Genomic DNA, 17,927 nt, shown 5'->3' with positions numbered 1-17,927 from the left:
ATTCTGGTTAAATTATCACATCAACTTTGTATTTGTATTGCCTCTTATATTAAAAATGTATTTGTTGTTGAATAAGCTACTGTAAACTCTACTCTTTTCCAGTCAAATACACGTTTGCCTGCTGTAAACATGTGCTTAATAGTGCTCCGTCCGTTTGCAATCAGGTGCTGTTTCTACCTTAGGTCAATAGCATTAGGGTCCTTTAACCTGACACGCAGCAACTTAATCTTTGAGTCCAATTAACCTTTCGTCATCACATTCCCAACTATTCCTGGACGCAGTGAAAGCCCTTATTAACCTAAATTGCACGATTAGTTTGCTCAAACTGGAGTCCATTTGTTTTTCTTTCTTTTCTACAGATTGAAATCCGCATTCCTAACTATCGAAACGATCTTCACATTATGATTATCAATGTTTCCATGACTCAACACTGCCGGCTCAACAACCATAACAGTAACACTGTTGTTGCAACTGTTGCAATAATAATGATGCCCTTTTCTGTGCCGTAAGGTTACATAAACGGCCTTTTATTTTCAAACAGGGCACTGATGTGATGCTGGAAGCTCAGTGGAACTCGGCCAGATTGCCAGCGCTGTGAGCACCGCGTCAGCAGAGGAGGGAGAGAGAGACGGTGGGTAGGAGTTAATGTAACAGAGCAAAGCCTTGTCATGGCGCCCCGCTACAGTGATCTGTTTGTTATCCTGCATCAGATGTTTTCTTGGAGCTGAGACTGGAGCTACCCACAGGCTCCATTGTTGGGCAGTTGGGTGGTAGGATGAAGGCATGGAGGGGAAGAGGGCAAAAAGACCAGAGAGTACATACGTCTCTCTGCTGGAGAGCCACAGCTGCTCTATTGATGACAAGAAGCATGGAGAGGTTTTGGACTCTTCCATAGCAGCTGGTAACAGCTTCTTCAGCAGGTGGCTTGGCCTAATTATCAGGATAGAGATGCCAACAGCCTGTCACCTCCCCTCTCTCTTTCTCCCTCCCTTCCTCCACTTTTCCGGGAACAGGAGAGAAACAGGCGCACAAAGTACGGACGACCGTATAACATGGCCATGTTTGCCACCAATTACAATTGAGCACTCATTGTGCTGCCTCCAGAGAGGGAAGTGAGAGGGAATCACTGGGGAAGGACAGATGCAGGAGGTGTTTCGAGGGGGGAAAAATTGGACGGAGAAGTAAAGGGCCAAAGCACCAGATGATAGGGTTGAAAATTGAATAAAGATATTCAGATGAATATTTGTTTTCTATATGCATCACAATATGTCAAGTATTGGCAAACGCATTAAAATAATCAAAATTATGTAATGAGCCATGGTTTAATGTCTGGGATGGTGTGCAGAAATTTATTTTTTTCCTTTTTTTATTGTCCAAGTTCACAACATGTAGCAACAACCACAAAAATTAATAGCTTAAGTGAGTAACGTAAGATACAATATGACAGGGTGTTGAAAAACGTGTATCATCAACAGATCTAACCTTCTAACTTTTGCGCACCCTTATTTGAGCTTGATTAACACATCAGTGTTGTGGGAAATTAACTGACACTTTTAAGCTCTTTGGTTTTACCTGAGAGGACTGTTGGTCTTGTTGAACTTCCAAAAAGCAGTCCATCTGTGACTAAATGGTGGTGCTTCTTTTGCTGATGAACCACATTATTTAATTATCCCCGATGCCCACACAGCTATCAATACAAAACTGTGTTTTTAACAAAATATCTACCTAAATAGCAGTTCGATTTGCAACTTGAGGTTTTCCGTATTGGTTATAAATCAAGCTGCATTGTGGCAGGAAAAACTTTGGCTTCAGTCATTATCGAATGGAAGGATTCATGGAGTGAAGCCATAGAGAAGTAGACCCACTTCTTGTTTACACTGTGAGCAAATAAAAGTGGACTGAATCAAACAGTTAATTATAATTACTGCCCACCCTATTGATCAGAGTCCATTTAATTAGGCACAGTTATCCCTCACTCTCCACCATCAGTGATATGCGGATTAAGTGCTGAACATGCTCCTGAGTAATCCTAGGAGCCCAGGGAGCAACCACTTACACACCACTCAATCAATGAGGCTTGGGATTGTGGTGAAGCGCAGCGTGAATCTCTTTTTCCTGAGGAAAGTCCTTGTCCAAGGTCAGGACTGGCAATACACTTACCTGATAGTTTTTCAGAATGAGGAGCAGTGAGGTGTACGTCAATTTGTAGACGGGACGACCCTGCGTCTACCTGCCTCTCTGTGATTTTTTTTTATAAGCTCCATGTTGTTTGAAGATCAAATTGACCGCTGCATCCTCCACAGCAGGAGCATAGGAAGGGCTGAGCATCCAGAGAAATAGTAAAAAATAAAAATAAAAAAAAATAACTAACAGCCAACCGTTTCTGTGGCAACGGCTTGTTGATGCTGCTGTGTTTATGATCCGTCTCCTCCCACCTCTTTTCCCCACGCTCCTCCCCCAGTGGACGACAAAAAAAATCCCCTTTTTAATCAGCAGTGGCGGATCCTGACCCAGATTGCCTCCAGAATGGCTGCATGGTGAGGTTTACTGAGGCCTCGGGGATTCATGGTGGGAAAGGAAAAAGGGTCCATAAGCATGTTTTTGCCAAAAACACTAGGCAAAAATGCATAAGGATGCCACGTGGAACACCTTTCGGGCAGCCGAGCCTGGTCTCCACTGCTGCAGATGGTGACCTGGTAGAAAGAATTTAAAGACACCTGCTCGCGGCAATGGCAAGAAGCTTCGACATACGGTTCTGCAGGCTCTGGTGTAACCGCCTGAGGGTCTCATATCTGTTATCCATGTCCTGCAGAGGACTGACCTATTTACCAGCTTCCAGAATCACATTTTCTCTTTTACCTCGGTGCCCAGCTGAGGGATGAAAGGTCTATCAGGACAGAGAAGTTATCTTCCATCGTCATGGGAAAAATGATCTCATATCATAGATATTTTATACAGGTCTGTTATTTTAGACTTAGGTCAGTCTGAAAAGTTACCCAACCTAGCAACAGGCTAAACTGGACCTCATGGAACAAATACAGAGAAGAAAATTGTCTGTCAAATGTCAAGCTGCTGTTGTGTTTAAGCTGTCAAAACAAAAACAAAATGGGGGATTAGCAGCCTTTGGATGTTTACGTCTGATCCAACCAGCCAGCCAGCCAGCCAGCCAGACATCCAAAAGACAGGCCCGTGCAGACCGTAGCAAAAACATGTACTGGCATAATCACGGTCATACTATCCCGAAAAAACACAGCTTGGAAGATTGACGGATCACAGATCACTTCAGACGAGCAGCAAATGTTTAACAGATAGCTTTGCACAGACGCCCCGCCCCGGTTCACAGCAAGTAAAGAAAAACTTCCCAGTCGGCTCATGTCATCTGCAGACATCGCAGACAGCTACTGGACAATTCCAACTCGGACACAGTGGACAGATTTGCTCTTAATGATTCACAGCAAACTGGAAATGACCGTACTAGATTTAAGGAAGGAGAGCAGATTCAAAACAAGTAACTTTCTCTGCTCAGATTTATACAACTTTACTTTGGGGCAGTCCCTTATCGGTGACAGTGACTTCTATTTACCAAAACGGGTGCACTGTGAAGTGTTTAGTGTCTGACTCCTTAACATGAAATTCAAAGTATTTTTGGATAATTACTGATTGGCTTTGAGAGAGCAGCAGCATGTTGTTTACCAGTTGTAAACAAGATTATCTCATCACTCTACCCTCTAGTTCCAGCCCGAGGTAACTGAGCGGGAGGAGTGGCTGCTGTGTCGGGCCTGCAGCAAATTACACAAGTGAACATCTCGGGGACATTCAGCTCGTAGCCTGGATGACTATTACACATGGCGCGCAAAGTTCATTACAGCGATGCAGAGGAGCAGCGACAGGCTGATGAACGTTTACTGAGACACCATTTATCATCTTGAGATAAAACATACTGGTGTTGCTAGGCAAACTCAGCGTGCAGCTTATGGCAGGGATGGAAAAACCCATTTAGAATCTAATCCTTCAAGAAGACATTAACATGCGCTGAGTTTAAGTAGCTTATATAAACGCCCTGCTGCAGCAACTGTTTGGAGTCAGAGCATTTTAGCAGGAATGTTGACAACCCTCTCGAGGATCCCTCCGAGACCTTTGTCATCGAGACCACAGCAATCGGTTTTCGTAGCAAATGTGAAACTAAATTTATCCCTGCCGGGCTTAAGTGGACACAAAATTATATCATGTGTCATTAGAAATTTCCTGGAAAATGGAGGTTTGAAAAAAGACACAAGTAGTTGTGTTGAAAGACAGAGCCCAAGCCTAAAAAAGTAAAATTCTACATTTTGCTGCGCATAACATATAATACTCTGTATTGAAATGACAGCTAAGCCGAGACACAATGTATACAAACTGTAGTTTGTACAACAAAGTGTAAAACTTTAAAATGAGCCTCTACAGGTGCTATTATTAGCAGCTACACCATGATTTTGGAGTTGTTTAATGTGCCACAGGTGACTGGCTAACTAGTTAGCCGAAGTGATGTTAGCCAAGCATTGTTTACCGCAGGAATTTTGTTTGTTAGCTCGTCCGGGAAGCCGAAAAAGAGGATTATTTTTTGTACAAAATAAGCAGATATTAGCTTAAAGGCCTACTTCACCGGTGGGAATATGAAGGTGTATTGAATTCTGAGATCCTATGTAGTATAAATGTGCAAAAAAAAAAAAATCGGTTCATCCTAGCCTGAGAAAAGGCAGAAAGAGTGTTTTTTTAACCCTATATTAATCTTACTGTGACATCACAGTAAGATAAATATAGGGTTAAAAATAAATTACTTTGTAAATATTACTGTGATGTCACAGTAGGAGAAATCACAGTAATATTTACAAAGTAAGGTTTTTTTTTTAACCCTATATTTATCTTACTGTGATGTCACAGTAAGATTAATATAGGGTTAAAAAAACACTCTTTCTGCCTTTTCTCAGGCTAGGATGAACCAATTTAAATTTTTTTTGCACATTTATACTACATAGGATCTCAGAATTCAATACACCTTCATATTCAAACCGGTGAAGTAGGCCTTTAAACACTTATGTGAGATATTCAAAATCCAATGGCTCTTTTCAGTCAACAACAGAACAGAGACATAGGCTACTGTTTCATGCAAATACAGTTAAAAATTAGCTTATTTGATTATAACCTATTTGACTATGTAGATCAGAGAACTAACACAATTCCAAATTACAAGATAGGGAGCACCATCAATGCATCAATACAGCCAAAACATTACTTACTCCCTTTAATTGGCCCTTGGAATGGTGTCAGTGAATCCACTCTTTGTTTTATTGATTTACGTGGCATTTTGTATAAACATTGATAGTTTCCACAGGAGGAATCACACTTTCTGTGTTGATTGCAACTTTTCCACTCGCACGGTTGCAGATAAGAATTACTTTATTTCAATAGTTTGGTTTATGAAAAAATATCTGCAAAACAGAGCACCCCAGTAGCTCAACTGGTAGAGTTCATACCAATGAGGCCAAGGCCAAAGCATCTTCTCCATCAGCACTTAAAAATCAGATCATACATATCTTATATTTATCATGCAGCAAGCAATGTCCAGATCCAAATCTGTGTAATTTGAAATAATAAACATTAAAATTCATCCTTTCAGTATCTCCCATATATGTAATGCACTACATACTGTACATTATATTTTAATGAAGAAATCCCAGGCTGTATAAAAAAAATGTGTTGAGGTGGCAGGGGAGGAGCTCTAGGGCCTCTTCTCTGTGTCGCCTGTACAGTATATTTATACAGCCAGGGGTCCTATGGGAAGAGCCAAAATTAGCAGTGGATAGTGAAAGGTCAGAGAGCAGTGGGAATAGAGATCCTGTTGACGCAATCTGTCCAATCATATTCATCTCCTTTGGGCAGAGACTAGTGCCTACGTCTAGACTTGGGGAAACAGAGCAAAACAACACAATCCCATGAAAAAGACGTTGTTTGTTGGACTTTCCTTTTAAAAGTCGATTAAGATGATGGCGGTGATGACATTTCAAACTGTTTTTCTCCAGAACACTGAAGTACTTTCATTTAAAAAAGAAAATGCATCACACACAGTAAAAGCTCCTTAACAAAATATTATTTTTGAATAACGACTAAAGCTCTCTAAAGAGTCGCAGCATATTTGTGTGTGTTTTACAGCTGTTTAAACAGCAGCGTACACAGTAACAACAGGCATCAGTCAGAGCCTCTGGAGGAGTTGTTTTTCACAGGCTTGTGTGGTATGCATGTACGTCCCGGCCCGCTCAGACCCACCTCATGGCTGGCTGGTTGGCATTCCTGCCTCACTCTGTAATTATGGCTCTTCTCCAGGCCTCTGGGCTCTGAACTCCCAGCACCATCACACTATTTAAGGGTGTGACTTGCCTTATGTTAATGGCAAACCCTTTTCACCTGGCTATTTAACTCTGGCTCTAATTTTAAGAATAACACATCAACCGAGAGAAATGTGCACTGGCTAACAGCGGCCGGGAAACAAGTTGGAACGAGGCTTCAGTGACACATGGCGGCATGAATCATGAATCAGAGTAAATCACAATCATTTCCCACTTCCGTTTAACTTGAAATCATCAGATAATCAAAAAAGGGAATTAAAGAGTAACAGCAAAGTTCCAACACTTAAAAGTTGTGAAGAATCTGTATGCCAAACAGCACATACTGTACATGCACTTGTAATCCCACGGTTTGGAAATGAGAGACTAGTATCAGCAGAAAGAGACAGGTGTCAGGTTTAGGTTTCTGGTCTCAGCTAGGAAAGGTGTTTCCCCCTCAACGCCTCTGCAATACATGTCCGCTGAGTCAAAATAACAAGAGAGAGATGATGGATTGTTATTCACATTTCTCTTTTTTTTGTTTTGTTTTTGATGAACTTCTTTGGGGAATTGTTCACCTTTATTGGATAGTACAGTATGAAGCACATCATTGAAATGGAAAGAGAGAGAGAGAGAGAGAGAGAGAGAGAGAGAGAGAGAGAGGTACGACATGCAATAAACGGCCCGGGGAAGGAGTCGAAACCGGGTCTGCAGCAACAAGGACTTATACCTTAATGGTATGCGCTCTACCGGTGAGCCACTGGCGCCCCATTCACATTCATGTTGAATAAATCATACAATAAGGCTTACATTAATCTCTTTTTTTAATAAGGTAATATTGCGATGTATAATGAGGCAGGGCCAAAGCTAACAGAACATGTTCAAAACCTGCAGGAAATGTTATGTTTGGCATACACCACTCCACATCACACACAGCTATTCTGTCGCAGCTGTAAGAATGCAAACTTGTTGACATAAACTGATGAATAATCCAAATGCATTATCGGTACGTGAAAGGAAATCTCACAGAAATTCACATAATCTACTCCATTCATGCAGCATGGAGCACATGACACGCCTGCAGGAGAAGGATTAGGACGATCAGCTGAGCGCGACTCAATACCACATTGTTCCTCGCTGCTCACCGCTTGTTTTTCCTCCGGCTCTCCTCGCAGCTTATCAGAGAAGGACAGAACCATACACCCCCCCCCAAACCTACCCCACCTCCCTTAACCTTGGCAAACTTCAATCACTTGTGGACCACTTCCCACCCCTGGGACCTTTTCAGACTCTTTATTGTTTCAAAACAAAAACACTTGTGTAAAAACACACAGCAAGCGACGAACGGCACTTAAGAAAGTCAGCTTTGGGCTTGAGATTACAGAGCACACTGCTGCCTTTGTTCATGGGTCACATCTGTATTTGAGTGACAAAAGGCAGCCACACAGCAGAATGTGTGCCAGCCCGAACTCATCCTCCATTCAGGCCCTCATTGTCTCTGCTCCGCACCGATAACAAACAAAACACACTACGCAGACACATCTCATCTACTCCATCAAAGGCAGATGTGGCAGTCTGGACAACAAAAGGCAGGTCTCCGTCAAAACAAGAAAAGATACTACTACATAAATCTTGTGGCTGTGGTTCGCAGGGGGGATTTCTCTCATTTTTGGACCATTTCAGGTTGAAGCATTTGAAAAGTTAAACTTTAAAAGGAATAGTTTGACATTTTTGGTAGGACGCTTATTCGCTTTCTTGCAAAAATGTAGATGAAGATAAAAACTAGTCTCATGTCTGTACAGTAAATGTGGAGCCAGTTAGCTTAGCTTAGCATAAAAACTGCATGTGGCTAGAAATAGGTTTATTAGCACAGTAACGTATCTCACCGGTCAATATCTGCAAGTGATTCACAGAAAAAAAGCCACAGAAGTGAAAATCCTCCATGACTTAATGAGCGGCAAATTATGAAACATACCTTCTGTATACCGAAAAAGCTAAATATACATCTCACAGCAAATACATATCCCTGAACAGCCATAGGATATTCAGAACTTTGCACGGAAAGCACTTTGAATGCACCTTTAAACCTCAAAGAGCCACATCAGCAACATCTCTCCTTTGAGAGGGGATTGAGCCAAGCGGAGACATTTAACCCGTATCTGTCCTCCTCGCCACGGAATTAAGCTGTAATGGAGATTAAAAATCTCCAAGAAAACTGCTCACCTGGCACTCACGTGAACAGGCCTGAGGCTGGAACAAAGGGAGATGGTGTGCAGCAGAAGAGCATAGGTACTGTGTGTTGACTACACATGTGCAAACATTGCACCTGATGCCACTTAAAAACATGTTGGCCTTTTTGTTGACTTTTTGCACAGTTCATCTTTTAGTTGCCTTGAGAAATCAGTGTGTTGCAGCAAATACATTTGTCATTTCCAATGTGACGATAATCATCAACCTAAACATCTTTCAATAGTTATTCCTACATTAAATTGAAGCTTAAGGTATTGGCTTGAAATGTGTACCCCTCACTTTTTCTATCTTATTGTAATAAAGAAGAAATTAATCATCAAAGACACCCTTACACATTGTGACAACCAACCCCATCAAGGGGTCGGTTGTCAAACACTATGGGGTTGTTTGTCACAATGTTATCTTAATGGGAATAATCTTAAAAAGAAGGCAAGAAAGTAGAACTAAATTTGAAAGTTTAATTGCATTGTCAAGTTGACAAGTAGGCCTACATAACTTACTGTAGCCTTGGCAGCTGGTCTAGTTTGGGATGCACTGGGTTGTTTTGATTTTGTTGCCCTTTTTTCTTTTGCATGCTAGCTGCCTTTTCCTGCTCTATTCTTTCCTTCTCTGGGGTGTCAGTGAGGATACAGCTTGACAATTTATTTTGTTATTGGGTTCCTTTTCTGGCTGCAGCCTTGAGATAACATGTGACAACCAACCCCCCAAAAAATGTGACGACCAACCCCAACTCGAATTTCTTGCTAGCATCAAGGCCAACAACCATCTGACAACTAATTAGCTTGCTAACCACAATCTAAACTATAGTTTACCCTTCACACTTTGTATGGGTAACAAGTGTGTTGTTATAAACCCATTGTGTAAAAGCCTAGAAGAAAAATACTGAGGAGCTAAATATTTTCAATTTGACATGACAAACACAAACAGTCGTCTCACCTCAAATTCAGCAGTCTAACTCCAAGGAAGACTATGTAGGCGACCTCTGATCCCAATTCTGGATATTTACATACCAAAATTTCACAGACAGCGCCTTCTGGTTCCGAGATATAACGATTGTGACAACCAACCCGTGTGACAAATTACCCCGTTCTCCCCTATTAAGCACAGAGTTGAAATGGGGAGAGAGATAGGGGGGAAAGACATGCAGTAAACAATCTGGGCCGAAGTGTTTCCGGGGTCCGCTGTGACAAGGACTTTTACCTTAATGGTGCACTCTACGCTCTACTGGTGAACCGGCGGAACATTTCATTTTTAAACCTCCCCTCAATGGTGGCATATAGACCTTTGATTTCTACCGTTTATCTCCAACAGCTCATACTCAATCTCCAACACACAGTTGTATACCTATGGCTCACCTATGTAGAGTGATGAGTCTTTCTTCTTCACGTGATCATCGATATAGGAGACCCCCAGGGGCTGCACCGGTGTGGCTCCGATCCCCAGCAAGACCTGGGCTCCGATGAGCAGCAGGTACATCATGTTGGTGTTGGCCCTGTTGGCGCATATCAGGTCCTCAGCATTCTGGGTGTCCCTGCTGCTGGTGTTGGAGCAAACATCCCGACCCACGTCAGTCCTCCAACCCACGTCAGGTTCCCCTATCTCATACTGGTTAGTTAGAAACTCGGGCAAGGCCGAAAGGAGCGCACCGAGCGCCATCACGATGCCCCCGCAGCCAATCAGACGGGGCCGATGTGCTTTGGCTCCGAAGTAGCTGACGAACAGGATCAGTGCCAGGTTGCCTATCTCAAAGCTGCTGGCAATCACTCCAACGTCAGCACTTTGCAGGTTGAAGCGCCGCTCCAGGGTGGTCAGCACGCTCACCTGGAAACAACAGTTAACAAACAAATGTAAACACGGTCAAGGTAAGGATGCTGTATGAAGCAAAAATACAATACTAAGGACTAAATCATGTAAACTGAAAAAGAAAAATCATATGATTTATCAATGTAAAATATTATAAGCATTTTAGCTCTGTTTACACCTCCAAGCATAAACATCTACTTTGTGGATAACACACTAATGGCAGGTTCAAATCAAGCCCCAACCTCAGCGATTTTTACCGGCATCCAATAAGAAAGTGACCTACAACTGTAGTAACCAGAAAGTGCCACTGGGGGTGGCGCCAAGACAAGCAGTTTTTCTTTGACTCACTTGTTAGATAGGCCGTTTTCAGTCTTATTAAACCTATTTACAGCCTGGGCCACAAAACCATTTTAGTCTGTATGTTTAGGTCATATCTCCATGACAACACTGAGGGGGGGGGAATTTTTTTGGCCCACGCTAGTTTTTATTCTTTTAGAGGTTAAAATGTATTGGCGCGATCTCTTAAGTGACAGCTCTCCGCCCGTTGTCCCTCACTTTGCCTCGGAGGTATACGTCAGCTATCTCCCTCCCCCCGACGTGACGTCGATTCCCCTTTTCGGCAAGAGGAGTGAGGCGGAGTAAAAATCTCACAAGATGGCGACGCGCACAAACCAGGATTATTGGATGCCGTGTGAATAACTGAGGTCGGCCCGGATGCTACATCCATATTATTTACTATCTATGGTTCAAATGCATACAGATCAGAACACACTGAGATCTGAGCATGATCAGTTCAGACAGTTCGCATCTCCAGGTGGTCTGGCTGGCATTGTGATCAGATCTCAGCTGAAAAGTGTAAAGGTCACCTAATGGCGCTTTTCCACCGCATATGTAGCTCGACTCGACTCAACTCGACTCGACTCAACTTGGTTTGGTAGCAGCACGGGTCGTTTTCCACCGCAAATAGTACCTGCTGAACGTGGGCGGGGTCGTCGTAAGGGGCTGAAAGCCTACTCCGGAGCAAAGTAGCAAAGCAGAAATTACGAGCAGTTGTTGCACTATTAACTGAACCAACCGCCAAAAACACGGATGAAAAATGTTTAAGAAATATCCCCCTTGTATCTGTTTGCTAAAAGAAGTAGAAGAATATTGCTACGGGCCATTAAAAGGGATGGTTGTTGTCCCGATGTGTGACTCTGCCACACAGTCAGCTGTAGGGATGCGTCACGTACATCCCTATGCACGTAAACACGGGCATGATCAAGTTGACTGTTTAGTGCTTGTTTCAGGATACGTGTTTTCAAATGCAAGCCGTGTCTCAGCCTGAATATTTTATTGAGGTAATCAGTTCAGTCCGAGGCTTGTAATGTAATCGCTCGCTATCATGTCTGTCCCTGCTGGCTACTATTTAGCCTAGCTGCTAGCTGCCCTACATGTCTCCTCTCGTATGTTAAGTAACTTCCCCAACAACCAACACTGGGTGAGCTTAGCGAATATATGGAAAAGAAATTCGGATCTGTGATGAAAATCAAATGAAAGAGAGCCAGAGAAGGCTGCACGCGGCGTAACACTCAAAAGTCCCGGAGAGTTGGGGAGAATAAACAACAGAATGAAGCCGGTAGTCTCTGGCCACTGATTGGCCAGACAATAGTCTCTGGCCAATCAGTGGCCGGCCGTCTGCCGACGTCACCTTTTAGCATCGGCTCAGCTCGCTTGGAACCTAGAGCGAGGCGATACCAAAAAAGCAGCCGCTACCAGGTACCAGGTACCATGAAATTGCGGTGGAAACGCCAAAAATGCGAGTTGAGTCGAGTTGAATTGAGCTGATACCATGCGGTGGAAAAGCGCCATTAGTCTGTCTCTTCCTGCTAGCAGGCCCCTGCAAAGCTATCAGCAGCATCGGCTATAGGAATTCACTCCTGAAGTAGATTTTAAAATGATTGCCGGCGCCCATCCACAGCCTGTGACCAGACATGCAGATCACATATTAATAAAAGGTGTAATGGGGCGCAAATTTTAGATTATTTTGGACATGCCGCGGGGGAAATTGTGCGTATTTTCGACATTAGTCAGGCTCTTTTAAACTGTGACTTTCCATGGAATATACTGAATAGCAGGCTGTTCAGATGTTCCACACTTTGGCTCCTCCCTGGAAATAGGCCTCTGTTTTTGATTAGCCTGGCATAGAAACATTTACTTCCATGCCTTTGGTGAGAACGGCTCATCACAAGATTCTCTCTTCTCACCAGCTGTCACCAAACTTCCCGCTGAAGCAAACACAAGGTCTGCGTCTGTTAACCATCAGTGGTCTGAGATTAAACAGTCTAAGACCATAATATATTGATTGTCAAAAAGTGAGTACATGAACTTTGTTTGACGAGTTTGTCGTGATATCTCAAAGCAAAGACTTAACAATGACTCTGTTGTGAAGCAGAGAGAGGGTGTATTTGCGTGTGATATGTGGGAACAGTCTTTCTGTACCATGTGAACCAGAGCATCGCATTTAAACAGTTATTCAAGCTATTTTCAGATCTGTCCCAAACTGTCCTTGAAAGGGAATCACATTTTTCCATTCCCCAGCTGGCTCCGTTTGATGGAGCTCTTAAGGGAAAAAAAGGATCCTGCCAACACAAACATCCCTTGATAAAAAAGTGACTACATTTTGCTGTTGGGAAATGTTTCTATCAAATGTGCAATTATGCCAATTTCATGCTCATAGATTTGGTTCTGGTTTTGTAAAATCAAGGAAAAAGTTAGGTAGAGTTCTTAGGGGTCAAATAAATCAGTGACAGATTCAGAAGTGACAGCAGGTTGTATTTGCAGCTGCTCCTTCACAACAGTTCAAAGCGAGGGGAGGATGATTATTGGGAGCGGCTTGTGCTGGAGTCCAGTAGTGAAGTTCAGTGGAGTTCTATTTCTTTGTTTTGCTTTTGTTTGTTTGTTATTTATTCATCTATTTTTTTATTGCATGTTCGAAATAAAGACAATCAATCAAAAGTTCAGTGGATAGGAAACTTCAGAATGAGTCATTATGTCCCTGCCCCTTGGGCGGCTCTTTCTCACAAATGTGAACACTCTGGAAGCCTGGCTGGCTACACCCGGCTGGGATCTGATCACATAGTCGTCTCATCCAGTTCTAAGAATCGATGCCAGTCCCAAACAAGCTGCTGACACCATAGCTTTAGCTCAGCGCAGGCAAAAAACACTGCAACAAAGTGTAGGAGCCATCACATCCCTTATGCGAGGCCTGAGTGACTGACGGCTCCCCACTTGCAGCTGAGCCGCGTAAACACTCTGGATGAGTAAAGCCTTCGTCTCCAGGTTCAACATGTTCTTCCACTCTGGCTTAAACCGCCATCCTTCCAGGAGGATTAAATCATATAGGAAAAATTAAATGGCTTGCACACTGGCCTGTGGTCACAGCCACATCATTTTCTCAAACTATGGAAATGTTTATTCTGTTGCATGGCAACTAAACAAACCTTGTCATGTTGTGTGACAGCCTATCAACCAACAGAAGAACAAGTCTAATGTGAGGAATCCCAACTTCCGCTAGACTTTCCTTCACGTTGCACTGACCGAGTCTGTATTATCAGCACATAAGCACATAAAGATTTAGTACTGACGTGCAAGTGCTGAATTTAAGTTATAGAGGCTGTTAATAACAGAGGCCTCGTCTATTTAGGGTTATTTCCACTCAGTTTTATGAGGTGTAATGGTGCTAAAGGTACTGCTTCGAATTGGATATTTTTAGAGTTGTTTCATTGATGTCTATTTTAATTAAGTGTTTACTTTATCTTTATCTTCTCTCCATATTTGTGTGCACATGCACAAAGCTTACATTTCAACTAGTTTATTGTGTTTGCATTGAAAAATGCCTCACACACAGCATGGTAGTTTTTGTAAATTTTTAATAGGTTCCGTTTTTTTAAATGTATCCTTAACAAACTTCAAACTTGTATAAAACACAGAGACAAAATTGGGCTGTATATAAAACGGACTTGAATTTTTATCTGCGTATTAAACGTAAATAAACTATATAATTGTAATTAATGAATGCATCATTTTGCCAAATAAGTCAAATCTGGAAAAAACATGTGTTGAAACATAACTATTGATACAGATGTTTGATATATTCTCAAAATTATAACAATGCTCAGTTAAATTAAAGCTTCTCCCTTCCTTGCAACACTGAGTTGATTCAGTGCGATGGCAGTTTGACAGGTTTGCTCAGCTGAGACCAACACAGTTCAGGTTCAGGTGTTAGTTGCATTTTGCAGCTCGCACTTTGAAGTGTCAGATGTGATTTCTTATCAGGGAGGCGTTACTATGATCAACAGAGCTCAGACCCTCGGGTACTGCAAATATATGTATGAAGTCACACGATTACAATCTGGTGGAAATTCTGCAGAAAAGCAGAAGAGTCAGGCAACACCAACCACAGGATGCTTGAATGAACGTACTCTTTTGGTACATTTTCAGAGTCCTCTGCTGAATCGATCTGTTTATTTATCAATTAATTGATAGCCAGAGTAAATGTTCCACAACGTCTCAGGTTGCAGCTTCTCAAGTGGGATGATTTGCTGTCTGTAGTTGTTTATCATAGTAACATGAATACCTATACTGGTCAAACATTTAACAAAGAGTCCCCTTGAGCTCTTGGCACGTTTTGACTATTGTTTTTACATTCATAGAGTAAAAACTATTCATTGAAATCTGTACTTCTGTGTTATCTGTGCTGGTTGACTGCCCTCATGTGCAGTCCTGCTGCTTAACCAGGACAACAGACATGTAGCCAATGTGTCTTGCGTTATAAGCGGCTCACAGGGAGGGACCATGATAGTTTGAGTTTAGTCCCTTCGCTGCCAGCAAACACTCTTAAGCCCCATCATCCAATCAGAGATACTCGCAGCAGCAGCTCACATAGGTCGACACCAGTTCAACATAATATTGTCAGTCAACGCAGTACCTAATGTCCTCCTGCCCTTGTCAATGTGTTGTGTTCAGGGACGCAGAGAGACACTGAAAGCCTCATGTGTTTTTGTAAGCGAGTGAATCCGAGCGACACCTGAAGCTGCAGGTTCATTGTTCATACTGTTTGAACAGGTGTCACAATAGGAAAAAGCAGAACAACCGTACTAATGCCTGTTTCATCACACACAGTAAAGAGGAAGAATAGCCCCGTCACCCTAACTGACTGTCACCGCTCCCAGTGGCTGCGGGATGCTTGATGCTCAGCAGGTCCACTTACGGAGAAGATAAGATGTTCCACTCCTAATATGGCCAAGGCATTCAGGGGGGGTTTTCGGTTTATGGATGGATTTGCGTGTGAGCCGAGGAGATGGGTTGGGATTCTCTTAATAAATGGTTCCAACGCTGAAAACTAAACAGCTCTCTCCCACAAAGTCTATATTAGATTGTCTATGCAAGTTGAGTTTTTTCCGAGTTTTGATGCTTCGGTTTGCAACCGCGTCCCAGAAATACACATTTAATAAAAGGTTTTTAGGAGAAGAGAGGAAAAAGTTAAACCTGTCTAGTGATATTGGTGAGGATCTGTCACCGGTGTGAGTAATAGTAAAAGTGAAAGGATGAGTAGAACTAACACAACAGGAAATAGGCAACAACTGATTTTTTGGGAGTCCTTGACCTTGAATGACATTTTGGTTGCAAAATGTCATTCATTTGCTGCATTCTTGAACATAAAAGGACATGTTATTATTAATGATGAGCAGATCTTAAGGGCTGGCCTACTCTTCTTTGGTATCAGCTGCAGGGTCGATTCGACCTTTGATAGGCTACATCAAGATCAAAAGATACCCTTAATTTGACAGAGGCACACCAGCTGCAAAAAGTACAACAAACAAGCAGCTAGATGAGCAGCATGAACGCTGCCCTAGCTGCAGGTAGTAACGCACTACTTTGCTGTGTGTAGAAGAAGAGGCTTCTCTTTGCCCTGTCACTGATCTGCTGGGTGTCTTTCAGTCCACAACAGCGTGCAGAGCAGCGCATCCTAGACCCGTCCACGACAAGATTCTCGGCATGTGACATTGGCTATAGGCTACAGAAGCCGGGCACCAGTCATGGACCTAATCAAAGAGGTATCAGTTCACAGTTCAGCCTACAGTACGGGCCATGCATGAGCTAGGGGTTGTGTTGCACTCACCAGGTATGCTCCGACGGTCCCCTGTGCCAACATGAGAGCACATTCCGATATCAGGAATATCTTGATATTTGAGAAGCAAGAGGAGTTTTTGCGGAGGCCACCCCCCTCCAGCATGTCCCCGGCGCTCTGGTCCGAGTCCCGGTGCTTCTTCACCTGCATCCCCCCTCCCCTTTACGTTTACACACACACACAACAGAAAACACGCAGGATGACCGCAGGAAAACACCGGCTGGTATACGGTGTTTCGCTTTTCCCGCGAAGACTACATCCGCGGTGCTCCTCGTTACTGTACCTCCCGTTGGCAGTGATCGTTCCAGTCTCACATCTGAGGAGCTACGTAGCACACATCCAAACTCCGCGGCGCTATGTGGCTCGTCTGCCACCTAAACATTACCTCCTCGTCGACACACCGGAACATATGAACTCCAATAAAGGTGTTTGCAAAGGCACAAGTGAACCGCGTGCGAGCAAATCTGTCACATCGCATGTTTCCTTCGCGGGTTTCTGTGGGTTAAAGCTTCAGGTAAAAGGTCTGGTTTCAGCCTTCTTCTACTTCTTCCTTTTTTTATTCTTCTAACTCCTGCCGCTCCGGACTGACATGGTCCTTCACGCACAATGACGGCTCTACTCCGCCTCAACGTTCTATCTCTCTCTCTCTCTCTCTCTCTCTCTCTCTCTCTCTCTCTCTCTCTCTCCCTCTGAGCGCTACGTATGCACGCGGCCCGAGAGGCGGTGTGTAGCAGCGTTCCAAGTCAGTTCAACTTGCCTGTGACTTGAAAAAAAAATCACTACAGCAGTCCCCTGCGGTGCCCCGTTTGTGTAGCCTTTGTGTGTGGCACTGGTGCGAGTCGATCATGCATCATTTCCACACAATATATCTACAAGGATTAGCCTATGTCTGTGGTGCTGATTGAAACTGCACTAAAGGTCGGCCTATTGTTTTTACACACGAAACTAGATTAATCAGTAGGTCAATCAACATAATTATTTAGAGACTATTTTGATACCCCGAAGGACATACTTAACATAGCATAAAGCTAGAGCCAGAGGCCAGTTAGCTTAGCTTAAAGACTGGAAACTGAAGGAATCAGCTAGCCTGGCTCTGTCTACTATCCACTTGCTGAATCCATACAAGAAAGATGATGTTACGGTAGGTGGTTATTTGTTCAACTAGGCCTATTTCATGGATGTATGTTCGGACGTAGCCGACACACATGTTAATATTTCCTGTTTTTGTTTGTCACACAGGCCTATGCTACAATTGTAGATTGAACCTTTTGGGGGGTTGGACTGTTTGAATAGACCTAGGCTACTACAACACATGTAGTGTAAGTGGTGCCAATCTTCTCATC

The 17,927-nt window shown here is 43.1% G+C and overlaps 1 protein-coding gene across 1 annotated transcript in view; it reads right to left on the bottom strand.

Annotated features, from left to right (window-relative positions):
* The window catches only part of slco3a1a (solute carrier organic anion transporter family member 3A1a), a 37,189-nt gene extending 20,008 nt beyond the window's left edge, over positions 1–17,181 (bottom strand). Inside the window, exons 1-2 of the mRNA XM_080027347.1 lie at positions 16,576–17,181; positions 9,965–10,430 (exon numbers count right to left, since the gene is read on the bottom strand). Of these exons, the coding sequence (XP_079883473.1) occupies positions 9,965–10,430; positions 16,576–16,734 (625 nt within the window). The 5' untranslated portion in view covers positions 16,735–17,181. The remainder of the gene's footprint in view (positions 1–9,964; positions 10,431–16,575) is intronic.
* Between the last annotated feature and the right edge of the window lie 746 nt (positions 17,182–17,927).

Source organism: Ammodytes marinus (assembly GCF_949987685.1).
Source record: "Ammodytes marinus genome assembly, chromosome: 5".
Classification (NCBI taxonomy): domain Eukaryota; kingdom Metazoa; phylum Chordata; class Actinopteri; order Uranoscopiformes; family Ammodytidae; genus Ammodytes; species Ammodytes marinus.
Note: the sequence above shows the minus strand (reverse complement) of the source record. Positions and strands in the feature narration are given on the sequence as shown.